We start from the raw sequence: 20,178 nt of genomic DNA, 5'->3' as shown, positions 1-20,178 counted from the left end.
CCGTGATGCTTTTGATGTGACTCCACGCTTGATGCATTTTGTTGTATGATCAGTACCTGATGGCTATGTAATATCATTATGGTTGTGTGATGATAGTGTTTTACTTAGATAGATGGCTATGTACTATCATTGAGGTTTGATGACTATACTTGTTAGTGTGCTTATGATATGAATACAAGTAGTATAGTAAAGGTATTGTGTGGCTTGGGCTTGCGAGCTCAATATTCGAAATGTGTTTTTGTTTGCATGTTACAAGTTACGTGGAGTGCGATGGGGCAACAATATCATCGAATGAGTTTTAGTGGATTACCAAAGTACAGTGATAACAACTTAATGGGCATGTATAGGTCATGATTTGAAATGAGTTAAGTTGTGTTATTTTAACTATTTATTGTATTTATTATGTTTTTAAACTAGGGCTTCATTTTTTTAAATGAATATGGTTTCATACTTTATGTAAATGTTTTAAAAGTGAATATGGTTTCAAAAGAAAACAAAAAAGAAATGGTTAGTCACTTTGGTGATTTCGTGTGACACCTGATTCTTTAGATTTGGGTGTTGCATTTAGTGGTATAAGAGCTAGAGTTTAATCAATTTTAGGTTAACCTGGTTGAGTCCTACATGCCCTCAAAAGTTGCAAAGTGTACTCGAAGACTGAGACTCTGATATCATTCTTCCATCACCGATTGGTAAGTTAATGTGTTAACCTTGACTAATAATTGTATAACATATACAAACCTATAAGAAAATTTTGAGTGGACTAAATTGTGAATGTGGACTCTAGTGAGTTGTCATATCAAGTACTAAAATATGCCAAGAAAGGTTCGAGTGAGGAACCTACTCTCTCCTTTTGGATAAAGCTAAGAAAGTGTTTTATGAAATTATAAATGAAAAATATTAAGATAAAAGCGTAAAAAGAGTTATCTTAAGATTTAAAGGGAAGTTTTATGCCTCAACGATAGATATGTGCGGAAGGGTGATCTCATCAGAGTGATGAGTGACTCATTAGAATAAGAGTCGATTAGACTGTCTTCTTTTAATTAATTTTGTAGATGAAATTGAGATTGAGTTTTTTCCCTTGAACGTGTCTTGAATATCAGAGTGCGCAACGAAAACGATTATACCCCCACCAATGTTACTCTAAAATTTGAAAGTTTTCTTAAGATTTCGTATGGGAGAAAGGTGCATGTTATTCCTCTAATCCAATGACTCGTAAGGAACAAAATTCATAAAACATGTATGTCTTTAAGGGTGATCTTTTACTTGATCTTTATAGATCAGTAATCCTTACTTTATTCTTAGAGGATGATCCTTGTGATAGATGTCTCCAAAAATCTTGTGAATTCAGTTCCTTATTATGATCTTTTCATTTCTATAGTTGATTATGTGATCCTAATCATACATTTTCTCATCTTCATTATACTTTCATCTAGCATTCCAAGGATGGAAGTCAAGGAAGCGCTTTCTTACTCTTTGAATTTTATGCATTCTATAATTATTTTACATATCTTTATTTTAGCCATATTCATCACATATGTTATATTGTCAATCTTATCATATTTTATTCTTTTCTTAACTTATTATGTTCATCTTATGATAGGATTGCTTATTTATATGAATACATGACACTTACATGGCATATTATATTCATGCACATCTTTTATTTACTTATCTTTCATTTATATCCAGACATTTAGCTCATATCGAGTATATGTTATCTCATTGCATAATTTCATAGTTTAATCATACATGGCAGCAACTTAATCCCTCGTTTGCATAAGTTCCTTAACTTATTTATTTGTTTTATTTGCAGACATAGGTGTGTGATAAGCTAGGAAGGCATATGGCAGCTCATGGATAGCTAACTATCTCTTTGGCAACTCATGGAAGCTCGAAGACACTAAAGGATAGCTCACCATCACTTAAGGGAGTTCAATGCATTCAAAGGATAACTAAAGGAGCTGGAGATTAGTTAATATCAGTTGGAGAGTAGCTAAGGAGCTAGAAGATGAACTGAAGACTCACGGGAGCTAGAGGGAGTTGAAATGACACTAGGTGTCTACCTAGCTACTTACACTACCAAGCTAGTTACCTAAGCTAACTATGCTATCTAAGTGACCATCCAAGATACCTAGACACTCACCAAGCATGCTACATCTCTCGGCCATGTGACTTGCACCATACCTTAGTCGAATCATCATCTACATTGGTGTGAAGGCCCATGCTAACAAGGAAGGAGTTGCACTCATCTAAACAACCCATGTGCAAGGCGTGTGAACCATCTAGCTGCCAACTCTAAAGGGTTCCAACCATTCGGCCACAAGGAGTTATATCTCCTCATTTAGGCACCAAAATAAACCAACACATGCTTATTCGGCAAAGTTTCATTTCTCTTCAATCTAGTTGAACCAACACATATTTTTTCATTTAATTAATTCATGCATTTTGTATTTATGAAAATGAACAATTTTTGGCCAAAACATTATGTATCTCTTAGGCCACTCCTCTTCAAAAATCTATATAAAGTCAATGCCTTGGCTAATATACAACATCCAACTTTTATTATTCAATACACTTGTGAGGTCTTTCTCTTCCTTAGTTCTTTATAAAACTTTATCGACTTATCAAGCACTTGTGCTTTTGGCGTCAACCCTATCATTTTCCATTGATACTTGTGCATCTTCATTGTCATATAACTAGAGAGGCCAAGTCCTTTATTATCACCCCTTGAACAAACTTATAAAGAAAGGTGTTATGATCTTTATATCCTAGTTTCTTCCTTGTTTGTTCAAGATACAGTTAAACCATCTATCCATTTATTTCTTAGCCATTAGTGCACCTTAAATCTTTTACTAAACTTTCCGCTCATTACTCTAAATCAGCCCACCCTTATCACCTACATCAACATACCTTTAACCATTATTCTTTTGTGTGACTTATCTTATTGCAGGATGTTGCTCATTCACTAGATCCACAATCAGAGGAATAAATACCTTACATCAAGCAGTATTCAGAGTTTTGAGTGAAGAGTAAAAATGCACAAAGAAGCCCTCCATCTACAAAAAAAAAACAACAAAAAAATAAAGCAAAAGCAAGGTGTTGTTCAGCTAAGAAAAATAAAAGAAAAGTGAAAACTCCAAACATTAAAAGGAGATCAAAAACAACAAAAAGGTCATACAAGTGAAGCACAAACAAAATCAGAAGGGAAACCATCACCAAATCTCAAGTCTTTCAAGACCTTTTGATTGTGGTGAAGTGCGTGTGCAGAACTTCCTGCAAGTACCCCTTTATTTATCTCATCTCTTAATTCTAAGCCTACCTATTACATTATATTTGTTTTTCATACGTAACCCATTTGCAGCGACACCATTATATGTACCAAGACTTGAAGGGTCTTGAGTAAGATCTTAAAGGACTTTGACAAGTGGAAAAAGAGTGGAAAAGGGCATTGAGCGTGTGAGACCAGCAGAAGACAAAAAAACCATACAATTCTTGAGTGTTAAACACGAGTGAATGAGTGCCATCGATCTTTTACTTGGAATGACTAGTGAGATCTTATGAGAGTATAAATTGGTAAGGTCCCTTAAAACATCTCCATATTTTATCTTACTAACGATGTCTGAAAATTCAAATTCCATAAGGCAAAAGAATATTCTGGACTTAAGAATGCAAGCAACTATTCAAGAAACGTTAAGGTTTCTTAGATTGGAACTTGAGCCACTAAATAAGAGAATTGATTGAATTGAATCATCAAACAATTTGCAAGGAAATAATACTCCAAGGAGACAAGCCATGCCAAGACCACATGAAGTGTTATGTAACGTAGTCCCATTGCATGTCAACCATATCCTACTTGGTTGACCAAGGCAATATGACAAAAGAACCATCCATGATTGTTTCACCAATAGGTATTCCTTCAAGCATGAAGGAAGGAAGATAGTTTTGACACCATTATCACCCAAGCAAGTGCAAAAGGACCAGTAACACGAAAGCTTAGAATCCATGAAACAATAATCACATTCAGAGGGAAGCTGCAAAAAGACAAGTCTATTCGCCTACAAGGTGGACGGGTACAATGAAGAGATTGAACCTTTTTCAAAACATCATGACATTCAGGCGAAAAGGGAAATGATTTCTTCAATCCTTATGCTTATTCAAAAGAAGAAAAGGAAAATTTATTTTTATTCATGAGTGAACGTGATGATTCTTATCAAAAGGCACGTGATAATTCGAAGATAGAAATTCAGGAGAGATGTCCTTTCATAAAGGACAACATTAATGATGATTCAATTCAAGCGATGCGACATTTCAACAAGTTGGCCAATCCTTTCAAGGTATGTAACTTTTCTTTTCAGGAAAACACCAAAGAATATGACTTATTGGAAAAGTTGTCAAATGAATAGATGTCTTTTGAAAATGTACCTATTGGTAAGTTACCTTCCAAAGAAATACCTTTATCAAAACATCTTTTCATGAACACACCTTTCGAAAAGGTCATGGAAGGAATGGAGAATCAAGGATTGCAAGGATTGGATGAAGAAACATCATGTCCCATGAAGCAAAGGTTAACAAAGGCGAACAATTTCGATTTGACGACAAATCACCTGTGATCTATCTCTTTATTTTAGCTATATTCATGATGAACGTTATATTGTCTATCTTATCTTATTTTATTCTTTTCTTAACTTATTATGTTCACCTTATGATAGGATTACTCATTTATATGAATACATGACATTTACACGGCATATTATATTCATACACATCATTATTTACTTATCTTTCATTTATATCCATACATCTAGCTCATATCGAGTATATGTTAGCTCATTGCATTATTTCATAGCTTAATCATACAAGACAACTTAATTCCTCATTTGCATAAGTTCCTTAACTTATTTATTTGTTTTCTTTGCATACATAGGTGTGTGATAAGCTAGGAAGGCATATGGCAGTTCTCATTATCTCTTTGGCAGCTCATGGAAGCTCAAAGACACCGTCACATAAGGGAGCTCAATGCATTCAAAGGATAGCTAAAGGAGCTGGAGATTAGCTAACATCAGTTAAAGAGTAGCTGAGGAGCTGGAAGATGAACTGAAGACTCTCGGGAGTAGGAGGGAGCTGAAATGACATTAGGTGCCTAGCTAGCTACTTACACTACCTAGCTAGTTACCTAAACTAACTATGCTAGCTAAGTGACCATCCAAGCTACCTAGACACTCACCAAGCACGCTACATATCTTGGCCATGTGACTTGCACCATGCCTTAGCCGAATCATCATTTACATTGGCATGAAGGCCCATGCTTACAAGGAACGAGTTGCACCCATCTAAACAGCCCATGTGCAAGGCGTGTGAACTATCTAGGTGCAAACTCCAAAGGGTGCCAACCATTCGGCCACAAGGAGTTATAACTCTTCACTTAGACTCCAAAATGAACCAATACATGCCTATTCGGCCAAGTTTCATTTCTCTTCAATATAACCGAACCAACACCTATCTTTTTATTTAATTAATTAATGCATTATGTATTTATGAAAATGAACAAGTGTTGGCCGACACATTATGTTTCTTTTAGGCCATTCATTTTCAAAAATCTATATATAGCCAATGCCTTGGCTAATGTACATCATCCAACTTTTATTGTTCAATACACTAGTGAGGTCTTCCTCTTTCTTAGTTCTTTATAGAACTTTATCGACTTATCAAGCAATTGTGCTTGTGGTATCAGCCCCATCCTTTTCCATTGATACTTGTGCATTCTAGTTGACATATAACTAGAGGGGTCAAGTCCTTTGTTACCACCCCTTGAACTAACTTATAAGGAAAGATGTTAGGGTCTTTATATCCTAGTTTATTCCTTGTTTGTTCAAGATACACTTAAACCATCCATCAATTTCTTTCTTAGCCATCACCACGCCTTAAAGCTTTCACCAAACCTTCCACTCATTACTCTAAATCAACTCACCCTTATCACCTACAGCAACATATTTTAACCAGTATTCTTTCGTGTGACCTATCTTATTGCAGTTTGTTGCTCATTCACTAGATCCACAATCAAAGGTAGAAATACCTTACATCTGTTTATCTCATCAATGTCGTTCTTATGTGTTCGATCTAAATCTAGAATCATTGAATAAACTGCTTCGTTAATCCAATAAGTGGAAGCCTCCTCAGTTTTGAAGATTTTCTACCTGTGATCTTTAGACGATGTTCGTATGCAATCCAATAGATCTTTTCCTTACCTAGATAAGAGAATATCATTCCGGCTTTTCTAAATTAGTACTTTGATGCTCCTAATAATATTCCTCAGTTGAATGTCCTATGAAGATAAGTGTCATATTAATTCTAATCAATCATATCAAGCTTTAATAAGAGTCATTATTGAGATGATCCATATGTTTGTTCATATGAGATTCGCTAGTTCGAGATTGTGTTAGCTTAATTTTTTGAAAAATTCTGATTTGTGAATTTGAATTTTGTAAATTATGCCTCAGGGATTCTCCCATTACTAGTTGGAATCAATGAAATTTGAGCCCCAAAATTTTCAATTTTACTAATCTCATCAGTAAATCTTTGAACAAGCCAAAACCTAGTTTAATCGCATTGAACAATGTAATCTAATTACACAGGATTATACACATAAATCATGATTAATAAATCTATACTGTCATGATGTAATCATGCAATTAAACACTTTAATCGCAAAACAATATTGTGATTGTTAATCAAATTAATGAATTATATCAACCTAGATTTAAACTGTCAACACCTTAAGTTTTAACAGAATTTTAACGTGGCACGGTGAATATATAAAATAAATAATAATAAATATTATGTTTCTTTTAGCCGAAACATTATGTTTCTTTTAGGCCATTCATTTTCAAAAATCTATATAAAGCCAATGCCTTAGCTAATGTACATCATCCAACTTTTATTGTTCAATACACTTGTGAGGTCTTCCTCTTCCTTAGTTCTTTATAGAACTTTATCGACTTATCAAGCAATTGTGCTTGTGGCATCAGCCTCATCCTTTTCCATTGATACTTATGCATTCTAGTTGTCATATAACTAGAGGGGTCAAGTCCTTTGTTACCACCCCTTGAACTAACTTATAAGGAAAGATGTTAGGGTCTTTATATCCTAGTTTATTCCTTGTTTGTTCAAGATACACTTAAACCATCCATCAATTTCTTTCTTAGCCATCACCACGCCTTAAAGCTTTCACCAAACCTTCCACTCATTACTCTAAATCAACTCACCCTTATCACCTACAGCAACATACTTTAACCATTATTCTTTTGTGTGACCTATCTTATTGCAGTTTGTTGCTCATTCACTAGATCCACAATCAAAGGTAGAAATACCTTACATCAGTTGATCTCATCAATGTTGTTCTTATGTGTTCGATCTAAATCTAGAATCATTGAATAAACTGCTTCGTTAATCCAATAAGTGGAAGCCTCCTCAGTTGTGAAGATTTTCTACCTGTGATCTTTAGACGATGTTCGTATGCAATCCAATAGATCTTTTCCTTACCTTGATAAGAGAATATCATTCCGGCTTTTCTAAATTAGTACTTTGATGCTCCTAATAATATTCCTCAGTTGAATGTCCTATGAAGATAAGTGTCATATTAATTCTAAACAATCATATCAAGCTTTAATAAGAGTCATTATTGAGATGATCCATATGTTTGTTCATATGAGATTCGCTAGTTCGAGATTGTGTTAGCTTAATTTTTTGAAAAATTCTGATTTGTGAATTTGAATTTTGTAAATTATGCCTCAGGGATTCTCCCATTACTAGTTGTAATCAATGAAATTTGAGCCCCAAAATTTTCAATTTTACTAATCTCATCAGTAAATCTTTGAACAAGCCAAAACCTAGTTTAATCGCATTGAACAATGTAATCTAATTACACAGGATTATACACATAAATCATGATTAATAAATCTATACTGTCATGATGTAATCATGCAACTAAACACTTTAATCGCAAAACAATATTGTGATTGTTAATCAAATTAATGAATTATATCAAACCAAATTTAAACCTGTCAACACCTTAAGTTTTAACAGAATTTTGACGTGGCACGGTGAATATATAAAATAAAAAATAATAAATAGATGAATACTTAGAAGAGAATCAGACAAAGCACTTAGTAACAATGGAGAGTCACAGTCGCTGATATCAAAGAGTGACACCTGGGGTTTGATGCAATTCAATAGAGAAATTAAAATTTACTCAAATATTAGTAATTATTTATGTAGTTTATCCTTTTTAATTTTATATATTCATTGTGTCATGTCAACAATTTGTTAAAAGTCTAATGACATTTAACCTTCAGTGACCACATCTTAATTAAATAAAAGCGAAAGTGATCAAATATTAAAATTTTTAAATTCAATGAGAAAAAATATACAAAACTTAAACGTAAATGATCAATCTTGTAGCTTATCATTATGTATTATATTATAAGTTATAAATTTAGACTATGTATACTAATTTTTTATTTTAGTTTCATACTTTTAAATTGGTTTCATATTATATACGAGGATGATGGTTGCAGATAAAGAATTATCTTATCAACATTATACCTTTGTTGCTAAACCACAAATTTGTTTCCGACTCGTAATAATATAAACTCCACTTGAAAATTTTTCAAATTCAAATCGAGTTATAAAATATAACTCGAATAGTGACTTGAATAACTTAAAACTTTTAATAGTTAGAATATTGATTTTCAAGTTTGAGTCAAATGCCTCAATTCTATATGACATGTGTATATCACATATGAAAAATGTGAAGAAATATGTATGTATATGATTATAGAAAATCGTTTAAATTGGAATAAAATTATACCATAATATTGTAAATATTTATAATTAAATTTAAACAGAAACTTGAACAACTCGACTCGAAAAAATTTCAAATAAAATTTGAATTATATATAACATTAGGATTAGTTCACTCGAATAACTCGATTTTTTTAACTCACCTCGATCAAACACTCACCCCTAACAAAGTCCATATATTGATAACGAAAGTGTTATAAGTACCTTTGTTGTAGTTCAGGAATAATCATTCAATCCACGATTGAAAATTAGATGTATTTGCTTCTTGTGACTATGAAATGTCCAATTTAATTTTTTAGTATGGTTATAAGGTATTATATGTACTAAAGATTCACAAGCATTTGACAATGAAAGCATAAACACCCATATTTAGTCTCTGAGAACCTAAGACCTCTAAGGAAAACAATCATCAGCTTAACCATTGAAATAGCTTGGTTCGTGCCAATTTAAAATTTTAATTATGATTCAAATAATACAAAAAATTATGATATATAGTTGATGTATTGCCTATACCTCAAGGGTCATGATATGGTTACACAAGTTTGAATTCATAGCCTATTAGATTTGCAATAATAAAATTAGTCCATCTAAGATCCAATTGAGATAGACAGATAATAGATATTTTAAGTCTAATTATAATTTTTTATTCTTAAACTTTTTTAAAAGAAAAAATCAATTTATTTTTTGAATTTTCTTTCCTCGTTTTTTTTTCAAATTAAATTAACTATAAAAACACATGTTAAACTTACATCAATTATTATCTTTTTTTTTTGTTGAAGAATGAACGAGCAGTGTGCTCAACTAGGCTAGGAAATAACTCCCTCCAGTGTCCTTCTGGAGAATCAGTGTGGCCTCCAATGGTGGTGTCTGGAAATATTTAACCGAATCAGTCTCCTGGGTTGCCAGATTTGCCATGAAGTCCGCAAGCTTATTGCCATCTCGCGTCTCATGCTGGATTCTGATGAACCATTCTCTTTTAATCAGTATACCTATATGTTGCATAAGGGATGAGTGTCCTTGACGTATCTCTCTTCCTTGTAACAGGCGAACAGCCTCTATGCAATCTGTTTCTAATACGACCTTACGTGCTCCGGCATTCAATGCGTGCTCCAGGCCAATCAAGATTCCCTATAGTTCGGCTTCCTGATGAGCATATTCCTATAAATTTTGTGAAGCCGGATCTCCAGTTGCCGCGTGAATCTCCTTGTACACCTCCACATGATGCTGTCCCATCATTATTATCTTTTTAACAACGTTAACATTATTTATTTTATCTTTTAACGTAAAAAATGTTTAAATATAATAAAAATTTATCAATGTAAAAATTTAATCAAATTCATAAAATGTAAAAAAATTAATCGAAGTTAAAATGATAAAATTAGTATTAGTTTGATTTGTATAATTATTATTGAAACGTCTAGATAATTATTAATTTAAATAAGTTTAAGGGTCGGCCAATAGGTTTATAACTCGCTTTTTAAGCCTCAACCCCTTGAAATTCGGTTCACTGGCTCCCTTGAGCAAACCTGCTTTAGTAGAATCACATCTGCCCTGCAGTGTCGATCGCTTACTGTGCTTACCCTCATTGATTGTTACCGCCACATGATTACCACCGTGAATGTTTGGTTCTCGTAGAGTAACATTAGTTTCTTGGCATGCAACCATCGATTCCACACGGATGCCTCCCCACATAAAACTATCCTTCCACGATACAATGTTTTCCTTCAACGACTCCAACCACTGGTCTTTTACCGAGTGCCCAGAACCACTCCCAAAACCTACTTGTTCAACATCCATAGGATGGCAATCAATTTGCCTTTATCGCGACCACTAGTCGCAACACCACTAGATGTTGATCTCTCTCTTCCAATGAAATTTGGACACATTCATGTTCAAATTTTCAACACCTGCATCTTTCATAGCTCATGCAAGAGAATCATATCTAGATTTAGTAACCTGACTAGATGTCTTAGCTGCACCATTACTCACATCAACCGATTCCCGAGGCCATCGTTTATGGTTAGTTGCCACCATCTAAGGACTGAAATTTTCCTCACCTGATCCTAGACCACTAGACACTGGTGTCATTTGATTAGGAGTGTCGTCACCTGACACACAGCAATAGCAATAGCATGTAATGGCTTGTGGTCTAGGAAATTGTGTCCATAAACCACACAGCAATAGCATGTAATGGCATGTAATGGCTTTGGAGTAATATCGATACTGTAAACATGGTAATAAAATCTAGATACGACACACAGCCATTACATGCTATTGCTGTAACGAAATTTTCCTCACCTGACACACAATGTCATTTGATTAGGCGTGTGTCCATAAACCACACAGCAATAGCATGTAATGGCTTGTTGAGCTCGCCGACAACCGTCTACGTCACGAACTTTCCCCTCTCCAGAGCATTCGTATTATAATACACTTTAATAACCTTACCAATATCATAATCAATCAATCAGAATATGGATTTGGAGTAATATCGATACGGTAAACATGGTAATAAAATCCAAACAATAACTTGCAAATGGTGATTATCAGAAGTACTAAAATTCTGGCTCCATGGCTGAATAATTAAATAACTACCAAAAACCACCCAAGTACCCTCGGTTAACACCTTTGACTATCCGCCATCAATGGTGACCTCGACCGTTCGAGCACAGGCGACAAGCTAATCCTGGGCACCGCCGACGCCAGTGACAATGTTTCTCTCATGAACTAATCCTAACGTGTCAAACAAAGACTAAATAATTACTCGAATTATTTAGTATATTTGTAATTTTTAATTTAATTTTCCTTTTGAATGTATTTTAATTTCCTTGCCATATTTTCTTTCATTTTTCAAATATTCAATGTATATCTTAAGATATTTACTAATTACTAAAATAAATTCATTAAACCGACAATGAGAGAAGTGATTGATGAAATTGAGAGAGATGATGGTCGAAATGGGAGAGTGAGAGATTGAGAGAGAGAGAACGGAGAAGGAAAATTAAAATTTTGGAGATAGCTAATTTGAGAATTGCAATTGGTGCTTAGGATTTTTTTAATAAAAATTAAATAGAAAAAAGAACCAAATAATAAGGTAATCTAGTATCTGTTTAAGTGAAATTTTATGAGGGCTTGATCTGTAAACTTGTGAAAAATAACGAGGTGAATACTTAATTCAAAATTTTATATAATTTTTTAATGTGCTAGATAATTTTTAGGGTAAGCTACACGTATAGTATTCCAATTATCACTTTCATTAAAGTTTGGTCATCCAATGATTATTATTTTAAAAATCATACCTAATATTATATTTTTGTTTATTTTAGTTAAACGTTGTTAAAAATTAACAGAACACTAAAGTGACATTTTTTTATTTTTTAAATGATGAAAAGACATTACCTAATGGTGACACATTAGCCTAACCTTTAATTTTTTAACAATAGGTAACTAAAATAAAACCAAAAGTAACGTTAAGTATGATTTTGAAATAAAAAATAGCTAGGTGACCAGAATGAAATAAAAATGATAGTTAGAATACTAAACTTGCAGTTTACCCTAATTTTTAATTGAGTCATCAATCAATGAGTCAAATATTAAATCAGGTATTTTTGAACTAGCTCATTCTAGAGAGAATCAAATGGAACGGTCCAAATTCCAAATCAAACCTCCATCTCTTTTCTCAGAGACAAACGGAAGAAAATTAAGAGTAGTTGGCGACATGGGCGTTCTGATTCTGATTCTCCTACCGGTTTTCTTATGCCTGAATTCACCCATTTGTTATGCTCAACATGAAGACCAATCTTCCTCGTTTTCTTCGCATAGAACAGTCATAGATGTAAAAGACGGCCCGGATTCAGTTGTATGGGTTGTTCAGCTCTCTGATCTCCATTTCAGTGTTCACCATCCTGATAGAGCCATCGATTTTAAAAACCTTGTGCCGGCTGCCCTTGCCATGATTAACCCTTCTCTCGTCCTCATTACTGGTGATCTTACAGGTTTAAATTTATGGGTTTTCTTTTTTAGCTTGATTTGGTTTTCATGTTTGAACATTTTTTTATGAGAAATAATGATCCTGAATTTTGGGTTTGTGTTTCTTTTTCTTCTAGTTGACTTTGGGTGTGAAATGGAAGGAAGTAATATGCACATCTCTCTTAAGAAACTTGGTTATAATTTCTATGGATTTTATTCTTTAAATAATAATCTAAAAATACATTGTTCATTGTTTCAATAGGTTGTTTATTAAATTTGGTCGAAATGAGGTAGCATTTGATAAAGAGCTGTTAATGTATATTGTGTCCTGGAAATTTAGGTGTTAGCTTTTATTGAACTGGTAACTGTTTTAATTTTTTGAGTAATTGAAATGTTCAGTTAAGAAATTTTACGTGCGCCTATGAGCTTCCCAACTCTGTTTATAATGCTTTACCTTGTAGATGCTGCTGCTATTAAGGCAAATAGCTTAGGCAGAATCTTGGAAAAGACATAGCAATATGCCACAATGTTGTCTATCTTGTCTATCTACTTGCATCTCACTGTTTCCTCCTCACCATGAGTGAAAAAATGAGATCAGAAGAAACTCCACAGGCTATCAGTGCTAAATAATTCTATTTGTACCCATTTTCAGAAAATAACATTCTTCAAAAAAAGGGGAAAACAAAGCGTCTACACGTACATTTTGAAAGTGGTAGTTTGGTTTCTGTTGTTTTCCCCCACTGGAATTAAGTAACAAATGGGCACAGAGCTCAGAATCTGGATAGTATAGGCTTTTCTTGATCTTGATAGCTCATACCTATTCAAACTTTTTTGAGTCCCTTTTGTCTATTATAATAATATCTTGCTGATGCAAGGACTTTGGCACCATTAACTTGTTACAATATGACTTGAGTGCGCTGCATATGTTTGTATGTATGTTTATGGTGTTCTCGCCAACTTTATTTTTGTTAAAGGCGCAAAGCCTGCTGTCGGTGCTAGAACACTTGCATTGATAAGGCACATGGCTTTAAAAAAGCACTTCATGTGTGAAATAAGGTACAATGCTTTTATGCATGTGTTATTGTATGTGTGTCGTTGTTTATATAAATGAGATTAATATCTATAATTATGAGAATACACTCTAAATTATGGTCTAATTCATAATGCAAAACATGCCAATTATGGTTTCCTTGTGGTCCTTGCCTGTTGTTGAATAGTAAAAATATTGGGAGTTAAAATGTTTGACATTATACTCTACTTGCTAATAATGGTACAGCTAATGATAACATATATAAATTAAAGTAAAACTTCAACCATATTGTGCCTATTACCTTACAAAAGAAGCATGCCTAGGTGCTCTAGGTGTGAGGTTAATTAAATATGCTTCACTCAAAAGGTTCTGAAGCACTTTTTTGTTTGGCTCTAAGCTGCGATGTCTAGGCGTTCCTAAACGCACGCCTTCACAAGACTGACCAACTTTATGATCACATTGGTTGGTTCATCTTAAATAATATATTTTCCACTAACAGATGGGAAAAGCATGGATTTGTTAGTAATGAAGCAAAATGAAGATGAATGGGTGGAATATAAGAATGTAATGGAAGATGTTGTGAAAAGAAGTGGGCTTGATGAGAACATCTTCTATGATCTTAGAGGGAATCATGATAATTTTGGTGTACCAGTGATTGGTGGCTCATTAGATTTCTACTCAAAGTATAGCATCAACGGGCAATTGGGAAGGAGTGGACGTGTAAATAGTGTCACACTCACTCTTCAGGTCCCTCTCTCTCTCTTTCATTTTATAAATGATTTATAATTTTATGAGGAAAGAAAATGTTAGATTTTTAACTAGAGATGTAGAAGGCCTCATTTGTTTTCATATCTGAAAATTATCAGATTTTTGTGCTGCCTGACCGATTGGCTTTTAATTTTAATTTTTTTTTAGGTAGCTTCATTTTAGATTGGTGGTTAAATTTCAAATTCATGTAAATATTACTACTACCGGCTGGCTTTCATATATGTAAATATTTTCTTTAATCCATGCCTTGATGCAGTTTGCTCCACTCACCTGCAGATAATTAGTTAAAATCCGCAAGAGAAATGTGCATGGAACTCTAATTTTTCAGTTTACGTTTCTCATTATATAAAATGACGAATGATGATGGGTTCAAAATCTCTTACCAGATTGAAAACTTCTATTATGAATTCTGAGGAAATAGGTTCAGATGCTTGTTATTGTTTGTCCATTCATTCTATTTTAAACTTGGAAAATGTGTTGGTTATTTATCTTATTTGTTTATGTCATCCCCAGGGTGGTAGACAAAAATATCTGTTTGTGGGTTTGGACAGCACAATGTCTGTTGGCTTACGAGGTCCAACTAATCTTTTCGGGCACCCAACTGACCAACTTTTGACTGGAATAGATTCGGAGCTATCACAATGGGATTCTCAATCACTTAAACCAATGAGCAAGATATCTTTTGGGCATTTTCCTCTATCATTTTCAGCTTCCTCTCAATCTGGAAAGACCCTGAACGATATCTTCCTTAAGCATTCACTTTCCGCTTATGTATGTGGGCATCTCCATACAAGATTTGGAAAGAACTTAAAAAGACACCACTTGTCAAGTCCTAGTTTTCTATCTTCTAAGAAGTTTTTCCAGTTTAATTTACATCAAACACGATCAGAAGGCTGTAAGAATTGTTCATTTGGCGCTCCACCGGTTGAAGAATTTTGGGAATGGGAAATGGGTGACTGGAGGAAGAGTAGAGCCATGCGTATCTTAGCCATTGATAGAGGTCATGTTTCATTTGCTGATATTGACTTTAATTCAGGGTCCAAAAAGACTATTATATTACCAACATTTCCACTTGACTCGCGTTTCATGTCAACATCTTCATCACATCATGAGTATGAATGTGAACATATGCTCTCTTCATCTTATGAGACAGTGAGAGCTCTTGTGTTTTCTGTTTCTCCACTTGTGTCAGTTGTGGCTAAAATCTATGATACAAGATACGGAAAGCTTGAGACGGTTGTGGATGCATCAATGACCAAGGTTGAAGATGAATCCTCCAGGGGAGATCTTTATGTGGTTCCTTGGAATTATAAAGCATTCCAAGACCCATCAGCTGATAGATTCTGGCTGCAAATAGAAGCAACTGATATCATGGGCCGGACAACTAAGACCGAACGAAGACCATTTTCTGTAAACGGGATTCATGCTAAAGTATCATGGACTTGGAGGGAGTTTTTTGTCATGGGTTGTCAATGGGAAGCCTTGTATTACCCAATTCTTTGGTTGGCTCTGTCATTTCTACTCTTAATCCTTCTAATCCCTAGAGTTTTTCTCTTTTTCTCAAGGAAACAAATAACTTACAAGAATGTTCTTGCTGCAAAAGGATTCATAAGTGGCATAGGATTGGTTTTGCAAGAGCTCTGCAGATTTCCTATTGCATGGTTTGGTTTTCTGGGATACATATTCTACCTGATTTTGTTTCCCTGGTTCGCCGGACAAGTTTTTACAGATGGTGAAGATAGGGGATACATGACATACATGGGTTGGGTAGTGAAATTGTCGAATGATAAGAGCAGTCACGATTATATTGGATCTCCTGATGTCATGGTTGTTGTTCTTCCTCACCTCGTATTTGTGGTCTTACCAGCTATTTTCTGCACCGGAGCTCTGGCAGCTGAGAGAGCTGTGCATAGAGACAAATTTCTATCAATTTTGGGAAAGAAAAAAGATGACGACAGAGGACTGGATAAGTCTGTTAGATATGATTCCCGAGGCAATAGGAGATCAAATTGGATACGGTTAATTCTTTTGGTTCTTTGCTTGGTTATCTGTTGGAAGCATTTCAAGGTAAATGACCTAACCCCTATCAGTCTAAAATCGAAATAGTTGGATTTTAAGATACATGGATTTGGCCTGTTGGCAATGAATCACATAGACGTGATTTCCTTTTCCACAAATGCATATGCTTCATTATATAATTTGAAAAGGTTGCAGTAAATGATTTAGTTGGTTAACCATTTATGTCTTCCTGTATGTTAATATAAGTTGATGGAGCACACCGTATTTGAACTCATCTGGGAAAATACTATGAAATCAGTTTAGAAGGTCATAAGTGAATCTTTTTCTGTTTTCCGTTTTCCATCCGCTCTATCGGTGTTGTAAAACATGTTCATTCTCAGTTACGCCTGTCTTCTAACACATTTTTTCCTTACAGAGTTGCAGATCCCTCATGAAAGCTTATGAGATGAATCCGCTTCTTCATTTTCCAGTGTATACTCTTGCAATTCCACTATTGTTGGCTTCTGTCATCCACAAAACTAAGAGGAATTAACGAGTACGGTTAGGTTTTTTCTTATCCGTTTTTGTTTTTCTTGCTAGTATACTTGGTAGATAGAGCTCAAGTTACATTTAAAAGTATTTGGAAGATGGTTGCAGAAGAAAGCGAGTGGGCTGAACAACAGCTGGTTTAGTTGAAAATGTAGCTTTAGCCTAAAACTAACTGGCAAATTATTTGGATAGCCTTTGTGTCCTGATTACAATTTTCACATGTACCACAGTTGAAGACAGACAGTTGTGATATCTGAAGCCTCTCCATACTTGGACAGATTACATATGGTTCAGATTTGGTTTGGTTTAACTCAAATTGTTTAAAATAAACCACTTGCAGTATTCACAGTTTTAAAAAAAAAGAAAAGTTAGCATTTATAACATTATGTTATAGGTAGGGATGGAATGGGGTTTGATATTAGACAGGGTAAACTTGATTCGATCTTGATTATCTGAATCGATTTATTCGATTCAAGATTCAATATAGACCTGAATATGATGGCTTAAACTTAATATGAAACCCAAAACAAATTGACTTAACCAAAATTAATCTGAATATTAGTTGGATTGATATGGATCTGAACAAAAAATAATACGAATAAAAAACAATTCGAATCGAAAGCAACTTGAATTGAAAATAATCCAAATTGAACTCAATTTAATTTATCCAAATCTGAATTGAATATCAATGTAATTTTAACTTGATAATTGAATGAAAGTGAACGAATAATTTATTTATATTATTATCTCTTTTTTAGTAATGGGTTTGGTTCACGGAATGTAAGATTACCAGTGGGAATAAAAGATTACCAGGAATAGGATTATTGAGAATGTTGTATTTTGTGTTTGGTTGGTTTAGCAGGAATGTAAGATTACCTTGTTTGGTTAAAGGAATAAAAGATTATTAGAATGTATATTTGACCAAATTGTCCTTATTATATATTTGTATAATATTACAAATTGTAAAATATTTATATATTGAGAAAATAACCTCAGTAACAAAAAATGCCTTATAATATACGATTTTAACCAACTTTTTTTGGATTTGCCAAAATGATCAACTAAATCGCAATGCGATCGATAATTCGCAACGCGATCTCCGGTATCGCAAATCAGTTTCTAGATTCGCAAAATCAGTTTTCAGATTCGCAACGCGAACTTCGACTATCGTATTGCGATTTACATATTCGCATTGCGATAGTCCAAGTTCGCGTTGCGATTTATTCCAAGTTCGTTGCGATAGTCGAAGTTCGCGTTGCGATTTATTTAGTCGAAGTGCGCGTTGCGATTTATTCCAAATTCGTTGCGATAGTCCAAAATCGCAACGACGGTATTGCATTTGTTTCTTAAGAATTTTCTCTAAAAAGATAGTATTCGCGCGGACGTGTCGAAGACATGTATTACCACGACCACGACCCGACCACGACCACGACCCGACCCGAGACGAGATGGACGGCGGTGGCGGCGGCGCGCGAGAGTCTCCCTTGTTCTCTATCACTCAACAAGGAAGTGGGAAAGCCAAGCCTTAAATACCATTCCCAATAGTGTTTCCAATACTATGTGGGATTGAGCATTACCAACACTTGTTCCCAATACTATGTGGGATTGAGCCTTAAATAGTGATATTATTTTTGAATGTTTTGCTTAAAATTGCAATAACCGCGATTGATTGTGGATTGACTTTTAATTATGACATATTTAATCGTATAATACTAATGCAATTGGTTGATGATTCAGTTGTTTTAAGGTGCATGATTGTTAATTGTTTCCTGAATAATCACATTATATTGGAAACAAGTCTCACATAGTATTGGAAACACTATTGGGAATGATATTTAAGGCTTGGCTTTCCCACTTCCTTGTTGAGTGATAGAGAACAAGGGGGACTCTCGCGCGCCGTCGCCGTCCGTCTCGTCTTGGGTCGGGTCGGGTCGGGTCGGGTCGTGGTCGTGGTCGTGGTAATACGTGTCTTCGACACATCCGCGCGAATACTATCTTTTTAGAGAAAATTCTTAAGAAACAAATGCAATACCACCAGTCGTTGCGATTTTGGACTATCGCAACGAATTTGGAATAAATCGCAACATGAACTTCGACTATCGCAATGCGAATATGTAAATCGCAATGCGATAGTCGACTATCGCAATGCGAACTTGGACTATCGCAATGCGAACTTCGACTATCGCATTGCGATTTACATATTTGCATTGCGATAGTCCAAGTTCGCACGATTTACATATTCGCATTGCTGGACTATCGCAATGCGAACTTCGACTATCGCATTGCGATTTACATATTCGTATTGCGATAGTCCAAGTTCGCATTGCGATAGGCGACTATCGCATTACGATAGGCGACTATCGCATTGCGATTTACATATTCACATTGCGATTTACATATTCGCATTGCGATAGTCCAAGTTCGCATTGCGATAGTCCAAGTTCGCATTGCGATAGTCCAAGTTCGCATTGCGATAGTCGAAGTTCGCGTTGCGAATCTGAAAATTGATTTGCGATACCGGAGATCGCGTTGCGAATTATCGATCGCATTGCGATTTAGTTGGTCATTTTGGCAAATCCAAAAAAAGTTGGTTAAAATCGTATATTATAATGCATTTTTGGTTAATGAGGTTATTTTCTCTTATATATTTTCTTTAAAAAATTAAATTCATAATATTTATATAATATTTTTTACAAAATTAAAAATATAAAAAAAGGTTTAATGAAATGGTAAAAAACAATTTAACCCCTGAACTTCATATAAAATTTTAATTATAGATTTTTTTTGTAAATCTAAAATAATTTAAGGATAAATTTGTAATTTAACATTCGTAGAATTTTTATTATTCAATGAAAAAAGAATAATATTTTTGAAAAAAAATAAAAATTTAAGGACATTTTAGTCCAAAACGCCGGTAATGTTACAATACCTAAGGGAATGAAGGTAATGACATTCCCGGTAATATACTCCAAAAAATTTACTATTGGTAATAAAACATTACCGGG

General features: G+C 34.4%; 1 protein-coding gene across 1 annotated transcript; it reads left to right on the top strand.

The window, feature by feature from the left end:
* Positions 1 to 12,494: 12,494 nt before the first annotated feature.
* On the top strand, positions 12,495 to 17,406 carry LOC120116923 (putative metallophosphoesterase At3g03305). Its single transcript, XM_039137304.1, has 4 exons — positions 12,495 to 12,854; positions 14,358 to 14,605; positions 15,140 to 16,693; positions 17,061 to 17,406. Exons 1-4 carry the CDS (start codon positions 12,497 to 12,499, stop codon positions 17,175 to 17,177), a joined length of 2,277 nt encoding a protein of 758 aa, XP_038993235.1. The 5' UTR covers positions 12,495 to 12,496; the 3' UTR covers positions 17,178 to 17,406.
* Positions 17,407 to 20,178: the final 2,772 nt, after the last annotated feature.

The sequence above is a fragment of the Hibiscus syriacus genome, unplaced genomic scaffold (genome assembly GCF_006381635.1).
Source record: "Hibiscus syriacus cultivar Baekdansim isolate YM2019G1 unplaced genomic scaffold, ASM638163v2 tig00110307_pilon, whole genome shotgun sequence".
NCBI classification, from domain to species: Eukaryota; Viridiplantae; Streptophyta; class Magnoliopsida; order Malvales; family Malvaceae; genus Hibiscus; species Hibiscus syriacus.
This window is presented reverse-complemented; position numbering and strand designations above follow the sequence as displayed.

What these genes read in the sequence shown, in the direction of transcription:
- LOC120116923 (XM_039137304.1), top strand. Translation starts at nt 12,497, where the DNA reads ATGGAACGGTCCAAATTCCAAATCAAACCTCCATCTCTTTTCTCAGAG. An exon ending in CATTACTGGTGATCTTACAG is followed by an intron (nt 12,855 to 14,357) that starts GTTTAAATTTAT and finishes TTCCACTAACAG; the next exon opens with ATGGGAAAAGCATGGATTTG. An exon ending in TCTGTTGGAAGCATTTCAAG is followed by an intron (nt 16,694 to 17,060) that starts GTAAATGACCTA and finishes TTTTCCTTACAG; the next exon opens with AGTTGCAGATCCCTCATGAA.